The sequence below is a fragment of the Periophthalmus magnuspinnatus genome, chromosome 11 (assembly GCF_009829125.3).
Source record: "Periophthalmus magnuspinnatus isolate fPerMag1 chromosome 11, fPerMag1.2.pri, whole genome shotgun sequence".
NCBI lineage: Eukaryota > Metazoa > Chordata > Actinopteri > Gobiiformes > Gobiidae > Periophthalmus > Periophthalmus magnuspinnatus.
In genome coordinates, this window is record NC_047136.2 from 11,995,332 (window position 1) to 12,020,604 (window position 25,273).

Consider the following 25,273-nt stretch of genomic DNA (forward strand, 5'->3'; position numbering starts at 1 on the left):
CCACAGTAACACTTTGAGATGTTTCAAGCCTGTAAAATGCAATACAAATCTAAGTCTAATACATTATTATTATTATCTAGCACTAGACATTTTTACCAAAACTGTATATAGTGACATTTTCAATATTATGTTGATATGTTTATAGTCAATAGCCAATAGTCAAAGGAGTCCACTTGACTACTTCTTGAAGTCCTTGTTAATATGGAGCTCTAACTGAATGACAGACTGTGTCAATATTTTTATATGTTGTAGCTCACACAAGCACATTTGGTAGCAGTTGACATATAAAATGTTTGCTTCAATAGAAAATACCGGTAAGCAGAATACCTTTTTAATGTGTTGTTCTGTTATAGTGAAACATGGGTTTAATAATAGTGAAATATCCAACCATTTTAAATTCAATAACTGTGATCAAAATCTCACCTTGAGTACAGATGTCATAAACACAGAGCAGCCCATCAGGACAAAGATCATGAACCCAGTGACACGCTGTTCCCGGATTCCCAGAAATTTGGGTTGTTCCCCTGGAGCAGAGCACTCGGACTCCACCTTCAGACTGTTGACGTGGGAGATGGACAGGACAGTCGCAGCCACGAACCAGGGCAGACCCATTATGGAGCACACCCCCAGCATTACTGACACTATGAGCAGGTCCAGGTGGTACCCACAGCCTTTCTGTAAGAGACAGAGAAAAAGAGTCAAGGGCTAGTAATGCATGTGTCGTGGTTACCATCAATATGCAGCAATATACAATTTTGCACTTATAAATTCTACCAAGCTCTTTTTTTTTCAAAATACATATAGTTTCCTTTATGTCTTGTCAACAATACATATAATTACACAGTTTTGAGATTTTAACTCCAGAAACTGTATTCAAAGTGTCATTGAGGGAAACACTGTATGAAAAAATATTGCAAAACATATAGTTTAGTATATGTTTTAGAAGGCCATTTCAAAAAGTATTATGTTATAAGTAAAATATTTAAAAACATTTATTGATCTTAATTATACGATTATATGATTCACCAGTCCCAGTCAAAAAAGGAATAAACTGATAGGGTTCTATCAGAAAGGACAGGAATTAAATGAAATACCCAAATCAGACTAATAGTGCGAGTACTGGCAATATTAATCTTAAACCCTGTAATTCTATATGCTATAAAATGTAAGACAGTGCAAAAGGAAGTACTAAAAGTATCAACAAAAGCCAATTCATACAATAATTATGCAGAGCCAAGGCCAAAAATGGACATAAGTAATAAGAAGCACGTAGCAAGATACATGCTCTAACCTTGAGTTTGTGCTCCTTGCGGTTGATGATGACGGCTGTGATTTGCTGGTCCATAAAGATGAGGATGGTACAGAGCAGAGCAGGGAGCACCGCCACCAGCAGAGTCCACCACGGATTATCCCCCAAAGGGTCCATCAGCCAGCCCCTGTTCTTTGAAGTGGGCTGCGGGGAGACAAATATTTTTAGGAGCTGCATCAAATATTCATGCGGAGAAGCTAATCCCACCTTTTACCACTTTGGATGGTTTGTTTAGTCTCAAACCACACACCTTTTAATGTAACCATCAAAAACAATTAGCAGGACTCAGTTTGTACTGATGAGTTCAGTGGGTTTGACAACTCAAACAGATGAATAATACATAGGGTTGCAGACTAATCCCACCAAACAACAGGTTCTAAGATAAAACAATTATCTTATTACGGGTACTTTCACACTTGTCTTCGTTAGGGATTTTACTATAACATTTTTGTGTACGATATTGTGTGGACACATTGGTGACACAATCACAATTTAATAATCTACAAACGAACTTTTATACACACACCTGCACCTGTTTTTAATGTTTTATATGGACTTGTATACTTGTTAATTGTGTTTGTTTTTCTGCTTGTATTATATATTAAACAGGGCACCCATGAAAAGAGAGCCCAAGAGAAATAAAGAAAGAAAAAAGAAAGAATGAAAGAAAGAAAAAGAAGAAGGAAACATAATAACTTAACAATTATTTATAATTAGAACAAATCAGTCATCATTTTTGCCTTTAAAATCATCTTGCTTATTATTTTTTATCCTTTTATGACAATTATTGTGGCCTGAATAATCACAGATACAATTGACCAAATAATGCCTAGTGCTGAGTAAGTGCTGATTTGATCCCGATTTATTCCTGATCGAGACTTGGTTTGGTCCTGTTCTAGTCCTGGTGTCATTATGATCTACCTCAGGACCAGGGTTAGTACCAGTTAAATAACAATTCTAATGTATGTGTACAACACTTTGTTATTCAAAATACATTCACAAAAGCCTAGCATCAGGTTACGTGGCTTTCATTTACCTCAAAGCGGTCCGGGACATTGAGTTTTGGAGACGGGATCCCCATCAAATAATCCACCAGCACCATAATCATGATGGTTATAAACACAGCAAAGTCACTTATCGTGGAGCGTACCTACAGATCAAAACATGCAGAAGACAATGTTATTTTAACAACAGTCTTTCTTACCACCATTACTGTTTCATACTGCCGTAAACAGATGCTACGGCTCTGAAAGTGTCTGACAAGTTTAACCAAAGTAATAATTACATTGTGTTGGCAGTGCAAGCATAAATCAGGCACTGCCAACACTCTGCTCTTTATGAGGTGCCTCATGCATTCTAATGATGCAGGAAATATAAGTAACTGTATATTGTCTCTGCCAACAAGGAACTGCAATGGTTTTGTAACCGTTGCACAGTTAAAAATAAGGTTAAAATGTTCATATTTATTGTTACAGTCTTGGATGGAAGCCAAGAGGAAGTTATTGATTGTAGTGCATTTTCAAAGTAAATATAAAAAGTAAATGCTGACCCTGGTCATTTAACGATGTACTGTGTAACTTTTCTGATGAAGGTTCACCACTTCCATAAAAATGTGATTTGTGTTCTATCTCGTATGCATTCAATTAAAGGTGATTTGCTAAAAATTACCTTGAAAAATATGCATTATTACAGTGAGCTGTGAATGTGGAACTTTCTAAAACAAGAACATATACACAGAGACAAGCAGGTGGCAGATCCCTCCACCACAAAAGTTTCACAGTGCACCTTTAAGATCTGACCAGAGTCTTGTACAATGCATCCTTTGTTTTCCTCTCGCCTCATGCAATCTGTGTCCAACATACTCAATCAATATATTCTTTTTATCTCCTCTGCACGTGTTGAAACTATCTCTTGATAATAGCTGCAATAATAATTAAACAGACTTACCTTGGTAGGGAAGTATCTCTCGGTTTTGAATTGCTTGAGGAAGGAGGACAGAAAGAAAGTGGTGAAGAAGAGGATGACGGACCAGAAGAGCACATCCAGGGATGTATGGGCCGTGGTGACCGCAGGCCGGACCCACAAACTCTCCATGGAACTGGTTACAAACCTGGAAAATGAAAGGGAATGGGAATCATGCATGCAGTAAAGAATATATGTGTGAATGTAATCAATGGACTTAAACTATGTAATTAATATGTTTTTTTTAACAGTATAATACTACTAATAAAGAGCAATTACTCAACAAAATCATCTTATAATGTGTGATTGGAATTTGACAGTATTAAAATGCACATTAAATCAATATATGATACCACTGCTTTTAATAGTGTGTCTTCCAGAACTGACCACAAAAAGGCTACCATGTGGGAAATAAAAGCACTTGGCTTATTAAATATATGCATGTAAAAGTAAAATCATGTTGAATTAAAGAAGAAAGTCCAATTTCTTTCAAACGTGTAATATAATTGTTATGTTAAAAGTGTGTCCCATTCCTAACCATAAATTATACTGAAATAATGGCATTTTTAGCTGTTCGTACTAAGTGTTGTAATTACTTTGTCTACACACCAGGGGGTGCTGTGTGCTATTCTTACCGAAACACTGAAGCTGTTCCAGGGTATAGAATCCTCTTCAGTGTAGCCGCTCTGGTTCCACACCTGTTTGATGGCAGCTGAGGCATTGATCGGCGGAGCACATTGACACCTGATAATGAAATGCATAACCCATTGTAACCATGGTATAAAACATAGACATAAACATATAAAACACAGTAATATCTATTGTACATTGTTGTGTCACTTACGTATATGATGTGAGGTTATCCAAATCATTGTGCATGTTGACAGGGTAGTGTTCTCCGAGGTGGAAGAGCTTTTCTAGAGCCTCGTAGATGAAGATGATGCAGATGAGAGCAGCGAAGGCTTCTTCTGTGAACCGAGTAATGTAGCAAACCAAAGAGCTTGCATCTGTGGCTACTAGCACTATACACAAGAAGGCTGTCCATAGACCGATACTGGTGCGAAGGGACAGGTACGACAAGCCGTAGTCACTGTAAAAAGGAAAATCATAGTTACTTAAACACGTTATTTGTTTATTATTACTTGTATGCTTTTTACTGTGTATTGTGTTGTGCTTTCACTCATACTAATCAATACCAATTCCTTTTGTTTCTTTGGGCTTTTTGTTCAGGATTACAAAAGCGAACCACCTGCCTCGTCTCATACAGTGATTTGCATATTGATTTGGAACATCTGTTTAACTCCAGATGCCCTTACAGGGACAACAATCTCCATACCAGCACAGGACTAATTTGACCCCTTTGTATTCTTGACTACTACAGACAATACTACCATAACTGGATGCAAGATTGAAAATTGTATTTGTTTTCACCAAATCACTATGGAGATTGGTATTTGAAAAAGAATAAACACATTCTGTCTCAATATATTGGCAATTAATAATACTTTAAAATGTAAATGTAAGAAATGTGGATTGGCCTCATCGGTATGTTGGGTATGTTATCTTGGGAACACATGCTTGGACTCACTTGCAGAACTTGAAGAGGATCTTCTCAAATACTAGAACAGGCCCTGTGCTGCCAAGAATAGTGAGGGGCTGTCCTGCAAACATGGAATACGCCACTCCTGTCAGCGACGCCCCAAATAGCGACTCTATGGCACTCTGCAGACACAGACAGAGGAGAGGGGGAGGAGAGCAGGAGGAGGAGGAGGGGAGGAGAGAGAGGAGAGGGGGAGGAGAATAGGAGGAGGTGAGAGAGGAACAAAACAAACCACACACCAGGGAGCATTTAAAAGGAACAACTTGAGGAGAAAGGGATAAAGACAAGATGGAGACCCCCAAAAGAGAAGACTTTTATAAACAGACGGAGTCTGAAAGGCTGGTCCACCCCGCTGGCTCTGCAGCTCTGCAGTTCTGCAGCCTGCCGAGTGTACTCAAACACACCAGGCGCACAGCTCATACCCTAAACTAACAGTGCACTCCAATCCAGAGGCATAAAGAAACAGCCACAGTGAAGGGTTTAGCTGGTTATGTTCCTCAATAGGAACATTTTCACTTATAATGTGAAGTCAGGGAAAAGCTTAGCAACAGTAGCTTCAGTGTGGGACAATGAAAGACAATATTGCTAAAAAAAAATCAAGTAATGAATTGATGTTTTTATGTAATTTTGATCATCGTTATTGAAAATAATCGCCATACGACCAGATTATGATGTTCTCTTCAAGATTATTGGTATTTTCACAATTTACACACACCTTAATCTAATGCCACTAAACTAAATTATGCATGGTTATCGTGTTAGACCCAGGCAATACTACTACTTACATGCATCTGTTCTGGATATCAGGTGAGACCAACTAACCAATGTAAAGGCTATTTAAAGTCTTTATCAATCAAATCAAACCTTGGTAACACTTTATAATAGTGTTGAACAAAGAATTCATCCATATTTATTAATGATTCGGACAGGCTTATACCATACCACTAATCTTTTAATTAAGTAGTGACTAAGTCAGAATCAGTGTCAATAAACTTTATGTTGACTATTATGCTTTATTAAGGCTAATTATGGTGTAGCTTTTACAAAGTGGTACCAATACCTTTTACTTGTATGAATAAAAGTACAGTGCATTGAGTATTGTGATCAAAAACTTTAAGAAAAACATCCAATTTCATGCACTACAGTTTAGATATAGATGTGCTAAGATACACACACACACACACATATATATATATATATATATATATATATATATATATATATATATATATATATATATATATATATATATATATATATATATATATATATATAAATGTATATATTATAAAATATATAATATATTTCTTGTAAACTCACTATGTTGTTTTTGGTGGCCTCCCCGAGCAGGCCCCCGAAGGTGATGACGGGGGACATGCAGGCGCAGTAGAGGAAGAGAATGGAGGCCAGACACTGCAGGCTGAGCGAATCCCTGATGTCACTCCAGTAAAACGGGACCTTCCTCTTAATGTCCAGGACCAGACCCCCAAATATCCTGCAGGGAGCGACGTAAAGAGGTGCTAGGTTATTTACGGAAGGTATGAGATAAAAGCATTTAATTAATTATCATTTAAAATACACAGACTTCTTAGGAGTGAAACTAAATACGGAAGCTACAGTCTGAAAAGAGTTACACAGATTATTTTTAAATATACTGATGGTGCAAAAACGCACAGTACTTGATTTTTCTAGTCTTACAAACGTGACAAACAGAACTAGTTCATTTTAAATTGTTTGCAGCAGTCCAAACTTATTCCCCACTTTCCAAATCTTATAAGGTGTCAGAGTGAATCTTTGCAGTCATGATAATGCTAACAGCACACTTCCTGGTTTGAGGAGGATAAAATGCTCCATACAGCACACAGTGGTACTGAAGTAATACTAATTTTCCTTTATTACATGGAAAAAATAGTCAAAACTCCTTTAATTTCCAACTTTGTTCATTATCCATATCAAAATTATAGAGAAATGCATTGAATAATGAGCAGTAGCTAACTAATTACATTTTTGTTAAATCAGTAATGAGGGAAGAACAATACTTCACAGAGTAGACCTAAGTTTACCACCTGCACTAAAAATTAAATACTTCTCTATATGGACTTTGCCTGTTTCTGAAATCTATCCTCACCTTGCCCTCTCAGACACCTGCCAGACTGCTCTGCTCTGAAGTTCTCTTTTGGGATGTTTCTCCACAAGCCCCGAGAATAACCTCCAGTGTGTTGTGTTCTTCCATACCACCAGCTCTGTTTTCTTCCCATTTCTTCAGATTAACATCCTGAAATGTCTGATGCCTCTCTGTCACCCCCAGAGCTCCTTGAAACATGGAGCTTTTTATAGCAGCTGAGAAGCAGAGTGGCTGTGTAAATAATACAAAGCCACCTGATGTGTGTGTTTGCCCCTGGACACAAACTAACACCTCCCTGTGCACAGGCTCAGCTGTTCAGAAACCACTGCACCAGGGGGACCTAAAGGCAAACTATGTAACTTTTCCAGTGGATATGTGCTACGTGCTTGTTTCTAAGGAAATATTACTGCGTTGCCAAGAATGTTCCACAGTATGGTTCCACATTTACCTATCTCTATAGAGACAAGCAACACCACCAGGCAAAGTTACAAGTCAGGTCTGTGGAGAAGTGGTCATGCTCACAATAAGACTATTTTAGGAGTTAAAAAGCAATAATATCTCCATGAAGAGAAGCAGGTGTTGGACCCTCGACCAGAAAGGTTACATAGTGTGCCTTTAGAGCTAAAATGTATTTATTTTTTATTGTTATCTCTGCTAATATAGATATTAATGTGGCTTATAAAGATTTGTCAGAATACAGCTACAAAAGCAAAATAGGAGTACTTTCAGTCATGGTCAAATTTGTCACTAAGTATAACAACAGAGCCTTCAAAGTTCTATAAAGTATAATTATACAAACTTTAGTGGTGATTTATTTCTGGGTCAATTAGTAACATCTACTCCCAATCGTAAATGCATAAGTGAGCACATTGTGCTTGTATGAGATCTCCAGGCAGGAATTTTCATGGCTCAGAAGCTTGTCATTATAGTGAGGATTTAGCCCCACTAGTAGAGCTCCACTCTCTGATCTGGTGATGTCTTCAGCCCACATACTGTCTAATGTTCCCTTTACTAAAGCCCTGAGTCATGCCACATGGCTCATGTTATTAAGTCTAATGGACTAATGCTCCATGTGATGTTCAATATGACACATTAAGCACTTATTTATATGGTGAGAAACTATGTTGTACTGTAGTGGCTTTCAGCATTTACCACATTGTATTCAGCTTTCCAGACACCACCAGATTTAAACCCGAACTCTATTAGAGCTGAACATTGTCTAAAATGAGAGCAAAACAGGTCTAACATCAGAATAAACCATGGATGAAGTAGTCTTAAGGAATGATTAAAATAGGACAAAAACATGAATAGATTTGTCCAAATCAAACAAATACTGAAACTGCAGAGGGTTCCGCATAGCACCAAAGACAGCCCACGTATAAGCAGTGCTACCCCAAGCGCCACAGTTTGAGAAATACTGGCACTGTGTCTGAATGGTTAGTACCAGAGAATGCAAATTTTTTGTGTAATTTTTATTTTATCTTTAAATAAAATACAATACTGTTAAGAAAACCATGGTGTAGATAGCTTTAGTTAAATAGATAATAAAAATCAGTATGTGTGTGTCTGTGTGTGTGCGTATTTATTTATTTATTAATTTATAAGGCCTCACCTCCCAGTCCTTTGCAGCTCCGGCCCTGCCTGATGGTCGTCCGATTTCTCCAGGTCTCCAGATGGGGATGCTGTACCATTCGGTTGCGGCGGTCTTTTCCTCTTCATCTACATGTCAAAATATTTTTATTTTAAATGGACATTCCATGCTTCCATTTCAACAACGACAGCTTTAAGATGCAGTATTTTTTCATACTCATCATTCACATTTGGCCTTTCTTTCATTACAAAGCAGTGGTCACCTGAGATGGGACATTCTTTGGGGGCTCAATCCGGATGGTGGGGTCCCATTCACCCGGAGGGAGCACAGTTACTTGATCGAGAAACTCGTCAATCCCAGAAAGGATGTCTGTCCTGTCCTTGGCCTTGTATGCAACATCATGGAAAATCTATAGAATCAGCACAATCACACAATATATAAGCATTGGTTCTCAAACTATGAAATAAATTGTAATTTGTATGTGCATGCATGCATAACAGATATAAATACAAGATAAAAGACTTTATAATGGCATATCAAACTTAAATTGAGCATAAACCAGAACAAACAGAATCATGAAATTCTGAGTACTAAACTTCCGTAAAAATTTACTCCAATGGACTAAATCAGGAAGAACATAATTCAGTCATCAGTTGAGTATCACTAGAAATAGCGTGTATCAGTTTGACATCGACCAAATGTTGCAAATGCAGCAAAATCTCACACATTAAATTTAGACTCAGTTATTTTCTGTCACATTTCTCACCTCGTCTGTCATGAGTGTTGCCATCGACCTGCCAATCTCGTGGTACGTGGGCCCTTTGCCGTGGGGTCCCAGCAGCAGGAAGAGGAATCTTCAAACATATTAAAAAAGCATTAACTTCTTTCTTAAAAATCATTCTCTCCACACACTTAAAATAAGTAAACTCATTGTTTTCTGTAACACTACGATCAGGTCGCAGCATCAGGGGCGTCGGGTTTATATGCAAAGTCCATGGGAAAAGTACGTCTCAGCTAGTCCAACCTTTCTGTGTTATGTTTCAAGCATTGATATCCCAGATCAAGCCAAATTAAATGCAGTCATATGAAAAAATAAAAATAATAACTCCACTACCTTGTGGGCACTGGCACCTCCGTGAGCCCTGTGATGAGGACTGCAGGAGATAGTCGCACAAAGGCCGTGATGGGCTTCTCCAGGAAGTCCACTTCACCCACCAGCACATTGGACGCTTCGGCACCAGGAGGAATCTTCTTCATGAAGTTCATATCCACCTGTAGAGACAGCCACAGTGAGAAGATGGGCATAATATACACATTATAATATTTGATGAAATTATAAATAATGCAGAGAGGGAATGCAGAAAGCAGCAGGTCAATGAAGCTGAGGTGATACTGGGGAACATGTGTGATAGGATCATTTATGAATGGTACGATTTAGGCATAGGATTATGACAACTGGAATAATTTGTCTACCAGTTTGGTCAAATGACGTGCCTAGACTTCAAACACTGCAGTTAGAGTTATGTTGGAGAGCTCTTAGAAGCATGTTTAGTTTTTTTTTTTTTTTTTTTATATGACAGACAGCATGTACCGGTTTGGGTATTTGCTGGTGTGTTTTCTTCTTTTCTTCAAATTTCTGCAACATCTCGGCCTCATTTTCACTTACTCACCAGCAGCTAACCGCCCTCTGCTCTAACTCCACTACATCTCCTGTCACTTCCACCCCCTTCTCATCATTTACCCTGCCTTCTGTCAATCAAATCTCCACCCTTATCCAAAACCTGCTCATGTCAACTTGACGAACTCCCCACAGCCCTTGTCAAAGCCACCCTTATAAGCGACGCCTCCATCACCTCTGGAACTGTTCATTCACCTTTCAAAACTGCTGCTGTCACTCCTATTCTCAAGAAACTACTTCAGATTTTACTGACCTCAGTAACTTCCACCCCATCTCTAACCTTCCATCCATCTAAAAACCGTTTCCGCTCAACTCCACTCTTTTCTACCCTCCAAAGCACTGAAACTGCCCTTCTGAAAATCACTAACAACCTTCTCCTCTCTGCCGACTCTGGTTTATTATCCATCCTCCTCCTGCTTGATCTAAGTGCAGCCATTGACATCTCTCATTTCATCCTTCTTGACCGACTCTCTTCTGTTGGCATTACTGGCACAGACCTCTCCTGGTTTCACTGCTATCTTTCCGACCACACCCAGTTCATTCAAATCGTTCACCTCTCATCCAATCTCCATCACCACCGGTGTTCCGCAGGGTTCTGTCTTCGGCCCACTGCTGTTTATCCTCTACCTCCTCCCTCTCGCTTACATTTTCTGGAAACACCATATCCACTTCTACTGCTACACAGATGACACCTAACTCCTCTCAAGCAGACAAAACTCCACACTCCCACCTTCCTCCAAAATCAGATGTCTTGATGAAGTTAAATCCCAATTCACCTCAAACTCAACAGCAATAAACTTAAACTTCTTCTTGTAGGTGCCAATTCCACCCTAAACAAGATAAATTTCTCCATTCCCACTAACGGCTCCTCCTCCTCTCCCTTCCCTCGGGTAGTCTGTGTATCATCCTCAACAGCACTCTCTCCTCTCATATCAACATAATTTGCTCCATGAACTTTCACCTCCACAACATCCATCACCTCTACCCTTCCTTCACTCCAATGCCCACTGCCTTGTTCACAGCCATGTCGCAATTCCCTTCTGTTTGGTCTCCCACAAAAAACTTTCCATAAACTTCAACTGGTCCAAAATTCAGCTGCCTGCACCATGCACCCCCTCCATCAACCATATCACACTGCTCCTGCAACAGCTTCACTGGCTCCTCATCACACATCGCATCCAATACAAAATCCTTCTCACATTAGAAACCCTCCACACCCTCACATCTCTGAGCTCCACCATATTGTCACACCTGCGCCCGCTCCTCCTCCTCTTTCTAACTCTGTTCCCTCTGCCCGCCTCGTCACCATAGGGAGCACAGCCTTCAACCGCTCTGCTCCTAAGCTCTGGAACACTCTCCCTCCTGACCTAAGCTCCGCAACACCGACTCACTCCCATACTTCAAATCCAAACTCAAAACGCACCTCTTTAGCCTTATTTACTTCATCACACCACCAGACCGTAGCTGCACTGTCCTGTGTCAACTGTATGCTTTTAACTGCATGTTTTTACTGTTTATTTTTTTTTGTATATTAATGCTTTTGTACTTCTTTCTTTATTTATACTTGTTTATTGTTATAAGGTGACATTGAGTTTCCAAAGCGGTACTTAATAAATACAAATGATTATTATTGTTATCATCGTTAATAATGATAATAATAATGATAATAATAATAATAGGCAGGTGGTCATAGTGTTTGTTGGATCGGAATATAATGGCAACTGTCCATAACAAATACAATTTTCACATTCTGTTAATTCTTTTGTTTGGCACAGTAAGTTTGCAGCTCTGAGTACAGGCACAGCTCTTTCCGAGAGATTGCCCTCTATCTGGTGACTCATCTAAACAGTGTACCTTGTTTTTTGGCAGTCCTAATGGAAGATTTAATAATAACTGTGCACGGCAAGCTGCCATTTTATTTTATGCTCCAGGAACTACAAAATGTCAACATGGATGTGGGCCATGCAAGAAAAAGTAAACTAAATCAAACTTTGGTAATCAATTTACACCACAGCAGATTAAGCAAGGATTTGAACACGTTTAAATAATGTGAAGCTTTGTATTGTTTTTGGCACAAAGCAGTAGGATTAGGAATGTCAAGATTATTGCCAGGTTTCAAACAACATTATTTTAATCTGTTGGCCAATACGATTTAATACAGATGCGTGCAGCTACAATTCTAGTTACAAGTTACACAGATTTTTATTGTTATATAGCAAGTTCTGGGTCTAGTTTAAAATTTATGAATTTACTTTTTAGATATTTCATACGTTAAATCATTACAATATAATCGTAAAACTTATATCTGACTATTCATGTCACATCAACTTTATTTTATCAGTCAGAAAATTTGATTTCATAAAGCTGGCCACATACTTAAGGAATGGTCATATGTTAGACAACGGAAATGAAAGAGAATTATGGATTTCACTGTTGTTGATTAAGGAGTCAATAATCATGAAAAATCTTTAAATTCTCACAATAATTATAACACTAAAATTTGATATTGTGACACCCCTAACTGAGATGTCTGAGGAGATCCAGTGATGAAAGAAAGACATTGATAGGAGAGCTGTGCAGACATCGCACAGGGCCAGGCCTTAGTTATACCTTGCTGAAGTCGACACTGCTGCCTTCTCTACTGACCCCAACTTTGGACGGTCTCCTCTCCACAGCCTTGTTGCCATCCAGGTTGTTAGGAACAGAGTGTGGTGAAAACATTGGTCCTGGGAGGCACAGACAGGAACAAAATGATGAACAATGTGAAAGAAATGTCTGACTATACAGTATGTAATTATATATGCAGTTTATTTAGTATTCAAACACCATACAGCTAGTTTCAACAAACGGGAAGCAACGTCAATCACTTTGATTCATTTCAAATGATTATAGTTATCTTTTCAAGTGGTCACCATGCACTGTAAAATCGTATGTAATAACTTGTCACTATAATATATGTTCCAATCAAAAAGAACTGACTCGGCTTAGGTACCTCTGTACATAAAGCATACCATTATGATCCTCTGTGCTGCTGTGTACATTATTATGTTTTATTGCATTGAACTCACTACCATAGTTTGACACATCTTAACCCTCTGTGGCCTCAGTTAGCTTGTACATTAAATGAAATGTGATCTCTTAAATCGTGTCTGAGCAGTGGAGACTGAACCCTGATGGAGCACACTCTTCCCTGCTCAGGCACAAAGTGAAATGATGACTTCCTGTTGCAGAGCTGCATCTCCACAGGGAAGATCTCATATTTAACAAAGAGACAGTGATTGCTCCCCGTGTGCTGAGCTCATTATTCTGCTGCTTATCTTAGATATATGCGAGTTTGAGCTGAGAGTCCGTCTCTCACACACTGCAGCACCTTCAGGCATTGAAACTTCAAGGTTTTTTCTGCAAAACTTCAGAATTTGACTTGAGCCAAACAAAACGCTAGCACTCATGATGGCATGAGGATATGAGATGAGAGAGGAATGCACTTGATCTTCAATAAATGCAAGTACATTTGAACCCTCTGCAAAGTAACAATTCTTTTACCTAGTTATTAACCCCCTTGACAAATTGTAGGTCAAACCTGATCATGATTTCCACAACATGTTTAGCCGCTGATCCTCCATACCCTTGACCAGTACCCGGGGTAACCCCACCAGTACTGGGAGGCTGTGAACAAGAGCATGACTGCTCACACAGCCAACAAAGCCTCTTGGAATAAGGGAGGGATTAGCTTAGGTTGCATCAACCAACGGACTTCATTCAGGACAGCTAAGCCCTGGAATGCTCACTCATAGCTGGGTGCTACTATGGCGTCACTGCACTGCCTCATTTGTATGCAAAAATACATGTATATGCCTACTGCGATTGTGTGGAACATTCTGTTACTAATTGCATTACAGCTCAAACATTATAAGATATAGACTATCTAGGTGATACATTTTGATGATTTGGGATTTGCACAAGTAATCTGTGTCACTAGTCTATTTGTAAAGCACTAAATATAACAGAACCCAGCTCCTGGGGTAACTGTGTTTCACTGTGGATAACTGATAGTTTTGAAGACTACAATGCGCACTAATAATAATAATGATTACAAAGTAAAGCCCCAGTGAACCCACACATGTCATGTGGAGATGTTTTGAAATACAGTACATTTTCTTAGAAGGGGTACAATTACACCCTCCCTGTGCTAAAATAAGACCACTCCAACCTTTCTGAGCCAACGTCAGCCTAGATATCAGTCTTCAAAGGCCCACACACTGAAACAGAGCCAGTCCCAGGGTGACACCAGCACCGATGCACATATACGCACACAGTCTATTAATAAACACGGATGGGTTTGGAAGAACAACAAGTCATTGTAGGAGCCAGACAGCAGCAGATACAGGTCCCAGCCATAATTTACTGCTATTGGTTTGGTTTCATATCTCCACAGCATTACTGTTCAGGTAAAAGAATGTTTATACTTGATGAGAGACTTCACAATGATGCAATACAAGTTTGATGACACATATTAGACAACATATTAGACACAACTTTTGGATGCTAAAGTCAACATTAATCCGAACAAGCATTACCATACATGTTTTGTGCTAACACTGATTGACCAGATGAAAACTATATGAAGTGTTCAGTAGGATTACTAGACTTATTGTAGCGTGTGTGACACGTTTACAATGCAAATCTGTGCTGTCTGTTTCTGTGGGGTATATTACTGATAGAATGAGGCAGTGAACCTTACTAAAAACACTTACAAATGCAAGATTATTCAGTGGAGGTACGGTGGCCAAAAAGTGAGGTAATTGTGGAAACACTTCACAATACACAAAGCAAATATGGTCATGCAACTGAAGTGTGGGAACTACACACCCAAGCAAGGCAGAGACGCTAACAGTTTGTAATGTGTCAAAGACAGAAGTGAAAACAGCACACACAATGGAATACCTGAGAAGATACAGTGTTAGTAAATATATGTGGCGAGTAGGATTGATATGGGTCAATTACTGGAACGAGATAAAAAAGGTAAAAACTGAACAACACAGTGGTAGCAGCGTCTGAGCCTGAGCCTTGCTGTGGGTTACTGATGGGATGGCCGCAGGGCTGCAGGTTAACAACAAGCTTAGCCTTCATGCTAGTGCTAGTGTTCTCAGTTCAAGCCGTGACTCACACTGGCAGGCTACACATATATTTGCCTTCTAAGGGCAGCATCTCGAGGCCCTGAGAGACAGAGGACCCTCGGCGGCTGAGCTGTCCTGCCTCTTCTTCGGCCGAACAGTGGACATCATCATCCTCAGGCGGAGACACCACCACCTCCGGGATGCCTTGTGGTCCAGCCCCATAGCTCCCGGGTGGGCTGTCGGCCGAACGTCGGAAAGATGAGGGGGTATTTTGAGGAGTGGACAGGGGCGTGTTGGAGGAGGGGAGCAGGTGGTTGAGCAGGACGGACACCTTGGACTCTCGTCTCTGGGACAGGTTGGAGCCAGAGGGAGATAAACCCGGCTTGTGGAGAGAGAGGCGAGAAGAGGATAGTCCCTCTCCTAACAGAGGAGACAATGGCAGAAAGAGAAGAAGGTGAAGGAAGAAGAGGGGGGAGAAAAAAGGGGTCAAAAGGAAATCACATGAGGCAAAGCTCAATCACAGAGGAGGTATCTGGAGAAAAAGCCAGGGGGGTGAGCAGTGCCAGCAAAGGAGAAGTGGGGTTAGAGAAATGTACATGAACGTGAGCAAAAAGCATGGTTTCAGCAGAAGACAAATTACAGATGATTCAGGAAGGAATGTGGGAGGGACTACAAGTGTCTAACAACCAACTCCAAACAGACCAACCACGCTTCGAGTGACTGAGGCCAAGCAGAAGTCGGGACGCAAAGAAGCTGCCATGCACAGGATCAGTAACTGTAATGTCAGTGCACTGTGACAAACTGTGCTTTAACACCAGGAATCATGTACAGATCAATAATATTACACCAGTTAATTACCATCATCAAAATACCAAAACCCATACATTTTAGGACCATTCCAACAGTTTTAAGCACTTAATTAATATATACCTAGCTTCTCTTACTGTTAAATATAGGCCATGCTTTCTAAAACAATAGTAGTACAATGGTAGTAATTTAAATAGGTTAAAAAATAAGACTAACCAATAAATTGTTTATATAAAGCTATTATTAGAATTCACACAGGAAACCCCAAACAAAACCAGTTACACACCTCTATTAGCCACTATTGGCACCCAGATTTCTCTTCCACATGGAGACTGCACACTCAATAGAGATGGAGAGACTGTTTGCTAAAATCTATTTATCTTTTACCTTGCACATTGATATTAAAGGATTTCAAGATGACTGTTGTCGATAAGGGGCCCCATACGCAGACAACGTGACAAATTTGTGGTGAAAAAGAAATTAGAGTGCACTGCTGGAGCTCACCGTTTTTTTCAAGCAAGAGTGGGTCAGAGTGTTTCTTGCCTATGTCAGCAAAGGAGCGCACCAGCGGTATGCGATTACTGAGCTTTCTTTCATTCTGGTGATGATGTTTCTTCAACATGGCCTCCCGTACCTTGTCACGTAGGTCTTCTTTGAGCTGACCCGAAGCCACCATGCTGTCTATTACCATGTCTGGGTCACAAAATAACAGTGACAATGATATAAAGGAGAGGTTAAATCCAGGAAGTGACGAGAATAACAGAGTAAATTGGCTTGACAAATGCACGGGTAAATTACCAGCAATTTCCTCGATACTACTGGCTCTCATATCCAGCATGACAGTGCCGTTGAGGATGCAACTGCGCAGTTCAAATAGACTGTGGAGAGAGAGAGTCGCCACGTATGGTTTACTCCACCGCTCTCCTCCATCTTCCACGTCCTCCTCAAACTTCAGCCACCTGCGAAGAATGGTCCCAAATGATTAAAGGCGTTTAAAGGGTTAAGTGCAGTAAATTACAGTGCTATACAAGCTTTATTTAATTTTGACATATTTCTATAGCGACTCATTTATTAGACATCATAAAAAGGAGATCTTAGTCCATCCTGAAGTCAGTCTAAGGCCCATGGATTAAAATAACACAAAATAAGCGTTATAGTGCACCTAGGCAGAGTATATTGTGAATCTTGCAAATCTGATAAAGAAAATCATTACAGTTATTCCTGGATAGCTATTAAAGGTGCACTATACAACTTTTCTGAAGAGAGCCGCTGCCTGTATGTCTCAATTGAGATGTTATTGCTTTGCCTGTTTTGCTATCTATCTTGTATTTATTCAATTATAGGAGTTTTTTGGAGAAAAACATCTCACTGTGAGTGGGGTCATGTCTCCACAGATTTAATCTGTAAATTGGCCTCCTTTAGATAGAGGTTCAATGCCACGCTGGGAAACACTGTAGGCAAAGGAGTAAAATCTACATAGAGACGAGACGATTGTCCAGCAGTAAGTTAGTACACCTTTAAAATCGAATCAGATTTCACAGATGATGCTATAGTACAATAATCAGGCATTTGTAGGTTGGACGAATGTAACATAATCATCAACTCAATTAACAGCTTCCCATGTACTGAGTCCTTCCATTATATTCATGATAACACTGCATTAATGCAGGTTCTGATTCAGACCTGGCAGTCTCTCTCCACTCAGTCGCGTTGCCTTCTCTGAATGACAGCTCGTCCAGTTCGGTGAAGAGGTCGTGTGGGACGTGCTCCAGGTCGTCGTCCTCTGTCCCCAGAATAAACTGAACCCGCTGGACGGTGTGTCTACAGAGCAGGGGGAGAGGCTGGAGGTCAGGCTCACGGGGATTAGCAAAACAAACGACACAACAGTGCTAACTGAGAACTTTAAAATACTACAATGGTCTTAAATATTCAGATTATGAATGGATTTATATTGGAATAAATGAATGTCTCAATATCTTTTTGAACTATCCAGATAATATTTAAGACAATATTGTGTCAGTCCAACAAAAATGTGTTAAATCATGTCTTAAACTTCCTCTACCAATATATTTTAAGCATCAGACAAATGTGAATTGACTTGAAAATTACCCGCAAAAGTGTATAATTTTTAATCAGGTCTTTTTGCAAAATTTGGTAACATAACCATAATATTCTTCAAAACAACATCCATAATACAGTGTGGGTTGCAAGGGAACTTTCATTAATTTGAAAACATGCCTGAAAAAAGTGGGACTAGTGCCAACTAGTTCAACCATTACAACACACTGTGACTGATTTGACCTATTTAAATCAGGTACAATGCAGTATTGCAGATGATCAGGTATTACATGTGGTACTTTCAATTCTTAGTATTTTATCAATCAGTGTTATTCTTTCTGAAGTATTTATGAATTTGCATGTTTTGCATGTTAACGGTGTTTCAGGGTTTTTTTTTGCACTCCATGTCTGTTTAAAGTGTTGTCTTATTGTCTATATATTTGTATGCAAAATCTAAATATATAAAACAAAGCAATTTGAATAGTTTTATGACCTAAGAATACACGTATTAAGTATATGCACAAGGTTATATTCAGTTTGTGTATTAAGGTTGATCAGCAACTTGTTTGGGCAGGTTTATACAGGTCTTCTTTAGAGGTCTATTGCAAGGGGCGAATAATGAAAACCCAAAAGCTTTCCAGCGATCTCCTTTTCATGCCTAAGTGAATTAGAGGACAGATATCGGGACATCTGGAAGCAGCGAGCAGACGGAAATAGATATGTCAGATTACACCATCACACGCCGCGGGGAGATACAAATTGAATGACTAGAAGGAAAGCCATTTTCTTTTAACACATAGGATCAGTGTCTGTCGGCTTAGTGCACAGAGTTTGCTTTAATAGACCGGGCATAACATTATGATCACTGACAGGTAAAAAAGATAACACCGATTTTCCATTGTTGATCTTGTCAGTGGGAAGAATATATTGTTGTTTATGTGGAGTAACGATGCCCAGAATAAGAATTTGAGAGAGTTGGACAAGTAGTTAAACTGCAATATTTTTGGGCTGAGTAACTCTTGACCCACAGTGCCCTCATTTCAGCCAGAGTTTCAGATGTCTTTTAAAAGGTGTTACAGTCAGTCTGCAGTTTTAGGTCAGTGGGATGAGCTTTCCACAGTCTGGATCCATTGGAGGAGAAACTGGACTGTCCAAAAGATATTCTAGATTTGGGACGGCACAGTCCCCACTCTGGTGTTAGGTCTGAGAGACCCTGAAGACTGACAGCCAGTCATGAGAATGCCCCTCCTGTCTCTGCTGTCTTGTTTTATTTCTCTCAATGTGCCTTGTCTACATTGAGTGTAATGATCTTTAATGTGTGTGGTGCCTTATAACTGAACTGTTTTGTGTAACTTTCATTGTTGTGTTTTAGGGTGACCATTTTACCATCTGCCCAGGAACTAAAGATAAAAATAGTCTCTCTTGCTAATTCTGGTACATTTACAGAAATGTTGATTAATGTACACTGCCAGTGTGGCAGCCAAACACAGTGTCTGTGTTTGGCTGTTGGTTCTGGTGACATTTTGAGCTTTTTGGAGTAAAAGGTTTTGTATAAGTTTAAAGTACTCTAACATTCCAATTTGAATGATTTGAATTTTTATTACAAAATACTACACAATGCCCTTCTACAATCGGCCACCATAATCGAGCATGACTAACGCCTGTTATTTCAAGAGGTAGAAGTGTTATTTTCTATTGTGCAATGAAACAGCAGTTCTCACCAAAAACAATATACAACTGCCACAACTGTGATGCCCATCTAGCCACTATTAACACTTGGCTAGTATGAAAAGGCAGACGATTGTAAAGCAAGATAAAAAAAAATAAAAAAAATACTGTAAGTAAAAATGCTTCATATTGTAGTAATAAAGATAAAAGTTCTACATACATACAGTGGATACATAAGTTTAGAGTCACTTAGGGATGGGACCATATCTTGTAAAATAATAATTTTGTATTTTCTATTTGCCACCAATCTGCAACTAAATTAGGTCAGATCATTATTAATAGACAGCTGAGAAATGCAATTATTATAGTAATAATTATTCTTGGAACCTATGCCTTAATATGTTTGATTTAAGAAGTGCAATTCATGAACAATATGCATTTATTTATGTCTTAATCTTATCTTGTCTCGATCTCACAAACCTTATAAATTGTATCATCTATTGTCTTGTGGGATTTCTGTCTCACCCCACCTGATATCTAGAACCTCAGATGGGTAAATGTAATGTGTGTATTTGGGACATACCGATTGGCGAGTCACGTCCATCTCCTTTGCCTTCCTCGTCTTTCTCTTTCTTCTTTCGGTGATGTTTGTGTCCTCTGTGACGATGCCTCCGTCTGCTCTCTCTCCCCAGTGGCACATGGACACCCACGTACACTGCTCTGTGGCCTGGGGATCAAAATCAACTTGATTAGACGCAAATGTTGTCACGATACTAAAATTTCCAAGTCGATAGAGATCCTAACCCTATGGCTGAACACTCGATATTGATTTTTTTTTTTTTTTAGAGACACTTTTTTTACACAATAGACTGAAATTTTCAAAACAGGTACTACTTTCCCTAGAAGTTCTATGTGGTCCAAAATTAGTTCATTCTACTATTCAGAAAGATTCTATTTTCTTTATATTGATTTATTTATTTATTTTCGTATTTCAGAGTTTTGCAAGTACCATGCTTTGCCCCCTTTAAGTCATAACCAGACACTTCTCCCCATCTGCTATTGGTCAGCTTATGTCTCTTATAGCTTATGTGCTCTGAATGAGTGACAGGTGGGTTTAACCAATCACAGCGAAGTATGTCTCTTTAGTTCCCTCTAACTTATAATAAAAAATAATATAGCTTCTTGGCATATTACCCAAGATAATTTCATCGTTCATGTGTACATTTTAATACCAACAACATTAAAAAAAAATGTACGTAGTTGTTTAACCCATGCTGAGACTGGCACCTTGACTTCTCTCTGATCCATTTCTTGTTGCAGAGAATATACTTGAAGAAAACCAGATGACAACATTTAAATTTTTCACGCATCTGTTTTGCCTGGATGTTTAATATACTTCCTCTGATGTAAGTACCACCCAGCGTGAACTGAGTAGTGCAATGCAAATGGCCTTCTCTCAGTTTTATTTTGGCCTACATTCAGTGCCAATACTCCTTTTACACGGATGAGTCATCTGTCTTTGATTTGGAGAACCAAACCAGGATGCAGCTCTCCGGGAAGGGCACACTTGTACACACTCAGAGTATTAGAGAAAGGCCAAGAGGAAGAGGTGATGGAGGGATGTGAGGAGGAGGAGAGGAAGAAGGAGAGATCAGAAATTCAGAGGGATGCAGAAAATGTAGAGACAGACTGACATGGAGATACTGACAAAATGGAATAACTCTATGTTTTAGTAGAGCTGCTGAGGAGCCTATGCAATATTCAAATTCTGCGTGAGCAGACTATTATATATGGCAGGGCTATAGAGTGTGGTAATTATTCTCATGAACAGAGAAGTGAGTAGGAGGGCAGGAAGTGACACGTTTAAGCCTCAATTGCAGGATTCTAGTGCATCACATCATCATTGAAAGCAACGCTTCAGTCATGGCCTTTGTAACATGAAGGTTTACTATTGTACATATTAATGGAGCTTATAAAACATCACTTGCAAAGGAAATACATTTAAGTGAATATTCAGGTCAAAATACAGTCCCAGAATTTTAAAAGCAAAAATAAGTCACTTCAACTCACTGTAGGCTCCAAAACCGTTTTTATCAGCTGTTTAGGTCACATTAACTTTACTTAATTTCATAAAGCTGGTCACATACTAGAAAAACAGTCATGAATTAGACAATTGGCATGATAGTGAATAAAGGATTTCACTGTTGGTTGGCCATGGTCTCAATATTATTACTTTTAAAACTGTACTTTTTATGTTGTGAGGTCCGTACGTCAAAGTAAAGTTAAGTGAAACTCAAAACACAAGCATCTTACTTTCTAAATCGTCCTTCTCATAGTTGGTCTGAGTGGTGAAACTGCTCTTCCCGTGGTCAACAATTGCCTCCTCATCTAGACCCTGCAAAAAACAGGTAGAAGTTAGTAGACAGTTAGTAATGCTTGTAAATAATGTACAATATAAAAAAAGACCATGGGATTCACTGACACACATTTCAAACAGCGAACAAAACACCCAAAGAGATTATATGTGATAGTCTAGTTTAAATGTGAAAATCTGTAAATGGAGATACAAAGTCAGTACGTGTCTGTGTAATCCCTCAAGATAGGCCCACAGCAAAAGAAGTTTGAATTCTGCCGACTGAATGAAAGAAGAGAAAAGAAGTAACTTGGAATGAGTGGTGAAATATATTATATTATTATATTATATATTATTGTATTATATATACACTCTAAAACTTGTGCCCAGAATTCAACCTTCTTTTGCTAAAACCATTAAGTAGAGAATCAAATAAACAATGTAAGTAATTCTAAACTAAACGCTTTGAGTTATATCCCGCTAGAGTTGTGAAAGGGTGCAATTAATTCCATTTGAATTGAGTGAAGGTTCAGTCGTTTCAAATCAATGACCCATTTGGGGCTGTCAGTTACTTGTTGCCCAATACACACAACCCGCAGAAAAAGAGAACAGATCCGCACTGCAGTTCTTTGAAGCTCCTATTTTTTTAAATTATTTTAATAGCACCACAATGTGACGTTTCAGAGTCAAGCCCTTCTTCAGACATGAAGTGTTCAGTTTCACACCCGTTTTTTACAAGCCCAGGTACAGGTCACCTGACCAACCATGTGACAGGAAAGATAATGAATACAAAATGCCAGTTTGAAATAAGTTATAACATTACAATTGTTCAGTGGAATCCTATGTAAAATTACAATATGTACAGTTTATATACAAATATATATATATATATATATATATATATATTTAAGAAAGAATGAAGGACACAATATTAGCATCAACACTATAGAAATGGAAGTATAATTGGAGGCGTACACAAACCCAGACTGGAGTGATGATGTCAACATTTAAGAGTCACAGAAAGGCCCTCAGATCAAAGTCTTCATTGTGCCTTTATCAGCCTGAGCCTCGAGAGTATTTTTTCAGCTGTTTTTGTTTTTGGATCCAGCATGCAGCTGGAACTTTTTATCAAACGTGCATGTCTCTACCTACCAATACACACAACCCGACATGCTAATCAAGAGCACCACTTATTCTGTGAGATATGAAACAGCAAAGATAAAACAGAGGCTATAATTTACAAATGAGGGTGAGATGAAAATGGCAGACATCTTTCCAGTGATTCATTAGATCATAAAACATAGCACGTAACCTTTTTGAAAACCTGCATGGAGATGAATTGCGTCATTAAACTGCAAGGACAAGTGATTTATTTTCTGTTGAAACTGTTTTGAAATTTAGGTTAGACAGTGACAAATGAGCTCGTAAAAAATATTTCCGGGAAATATTAATTAAGTGGATACTGATAATAATTACTAAGAGATTTTTTTCTCAGTGGATGATCAGATTTGAAGAAAGTTTGGTATGCATAATCTTACAGTTATTGGCTCCAGTGTTGGCTCGAGGAATTGGCTTGCCTTAGCTTGGCTTCTACTGGCGGGAACAAAGTGCTGACAGACAACTATCTCCCACCACTCAATTGGTGCATGAGGAACAGTGCACCCATTTGTGAGGTAGAAGAATATACTAGATATTATAGGTCAGATGGTCAAACCTAAAGTCACATGCAATACAACACTGAGGCAGCATTTGAAATAGAGGTGGAAGATATTAAGGCTGCAGGATAAGATCAGAATCCAAATTCCAAACAATTTCAATGGCTGCAACTTTTTAATTACCAGAATTTCCTTTACAAACACTTATTCTGCAAAAACAGCTAATGTTGTAGTTTGGGTCTGTACAGAAATTCTTGTTGTATATGTTTGTCAAATAATATTTTAATTTTAGTGTCACAGTGCTTGACAGAAAAAATAAAATGATCACTCAGCCCTAGAAGATATATAATTTATATTTATTCAATTCAATTCAATTCATTTATTTTTGTAATGCCCAAAATCACAACAACAGTTGTCTCGAAGGGCGTTCATGTTTTGGTTGATGGGGGAAACCGGAGTACCCGGAGGAAACCCATCCAGACACGGGGAGAAACATGAAAAACTCCACACAGAAAGGCTTGGTGACCCGGGGATCGAACCAACCTTCTTGCTGTGAGACATGAGTGATGGCACTCAGTCACCGTGCCGCCAAGACACAAAAAACAAAACAACAGGAAGAATCAGACACAACAGGAAAAATCAGACACAACAGGAAAAATCAGACACAACAGGAAAAATCAGACAACATAAGAAATCGGCCACAATTATGCATTTATGTATACACGAATGCGTGTGTGTTTGTGTGTATATACACACACACAAATGATTTTCAAATTTCATATGAAATAAAAACTATTTAAGTTTGCAAAAAAAAAAAGAAAGTTAAAAATAACTGATATTTCTGTACCTTTATGCACATACTCATCAAATCAAGGTATTCATTTTTGCCAAACCTTCCAACCCAATTCAAATTCAAAACTATATATTTGAGACATTTCATACATTGCATTTGTTACCCTAAATTATTTGTAATATAAAAGCAGTTAATGGCTTTTTCAACAAGCTGCTTTGGTAAGTGGAAATGTTTTTATTTTGCCTCATGTGGCTGAGGGCAGGTGGGTGCTGTGTCAAGAGACTGGCTCCTCCTGCCATTAAAACTCAGGTCATAACCTTTGAGAAATAATTATCTGACACAGAACCACAGAAACACAGGGGCAAAGCTGCCCAATTAAAGTAAGAACACAGCAAGATAATGGTAGACTGTATTAAAGGCCCTGTACTCGATTTTACCCATGTATTGGAGCAAACTGTCTTGCCCACTATAGATACATTGTATAAGCAGCTCTTGAGGTCAAAATATGTCTGCATCTAATTATAAAGCATTTTATTTTCTAAAAGTCAGGAAGTGTA

At 38.8% G+C, this 25,273-nt stretch overlaps 1 protein-coding gene across 1 annotated transcript in view; it reads right to left on the reverse strand.

Annotated features, from left to right (window-relative positions):
* LOC117378213 (sodium bicarbonate cotransporter 3-like) overlaps window positions 1-25,273 on the reverse strand; it is a 47,080-nt gene that overhangs the window by 3,208 nt on the left and 18,599 nt on the right. The window contains 20 exon segments of the mRNA XM_055225286.1: window positions 424-675; window positions 1,292-1,453; window positions 2,346-2,459; window positions 3,257-3,352; window positions 3,354-3,419; window positions 3,907-4,015; window positions 4,116-4,361; window positions 4,860-4,993; window positions 6,192-6,366; window positions 8,609-8,715; window positions 8,850-8,996; window positions 9,354-9,441; window positions 9,702-9,859; window positions 12,912-12,991; window positions 15,458-15,802; window positions 16,694-16,882; window positions 16,988-17,148; window positions 17,873-18,010; window positions 20,495-20,642; window positions 22,229-22,310. Of these exon segments, the coding sequence (XP_055081261.1) occupies window positions 424-675; window positions 1,292-1,453; window positions 2,346-2,459; window positions 3,257-3,352; window positions 3,354-3,419; window positions 3,907-4,015; window positions 4,116-4,361; window positions 4,860-4,993; window positions 6,192-6,366; window positions 8,609-8,715; window positions 8,850-8,996; window positions 9,354-9,441; window positions 9,702-9,859; window positions 12,912-12,991; window positions 15,458-15,802; window positions 16,694-16,882; window positions 16,988-17,148; window positions 17,873-18,010; window positions 20,495-20,642; window positions 22,229-22,310 (2,997 nt within the window).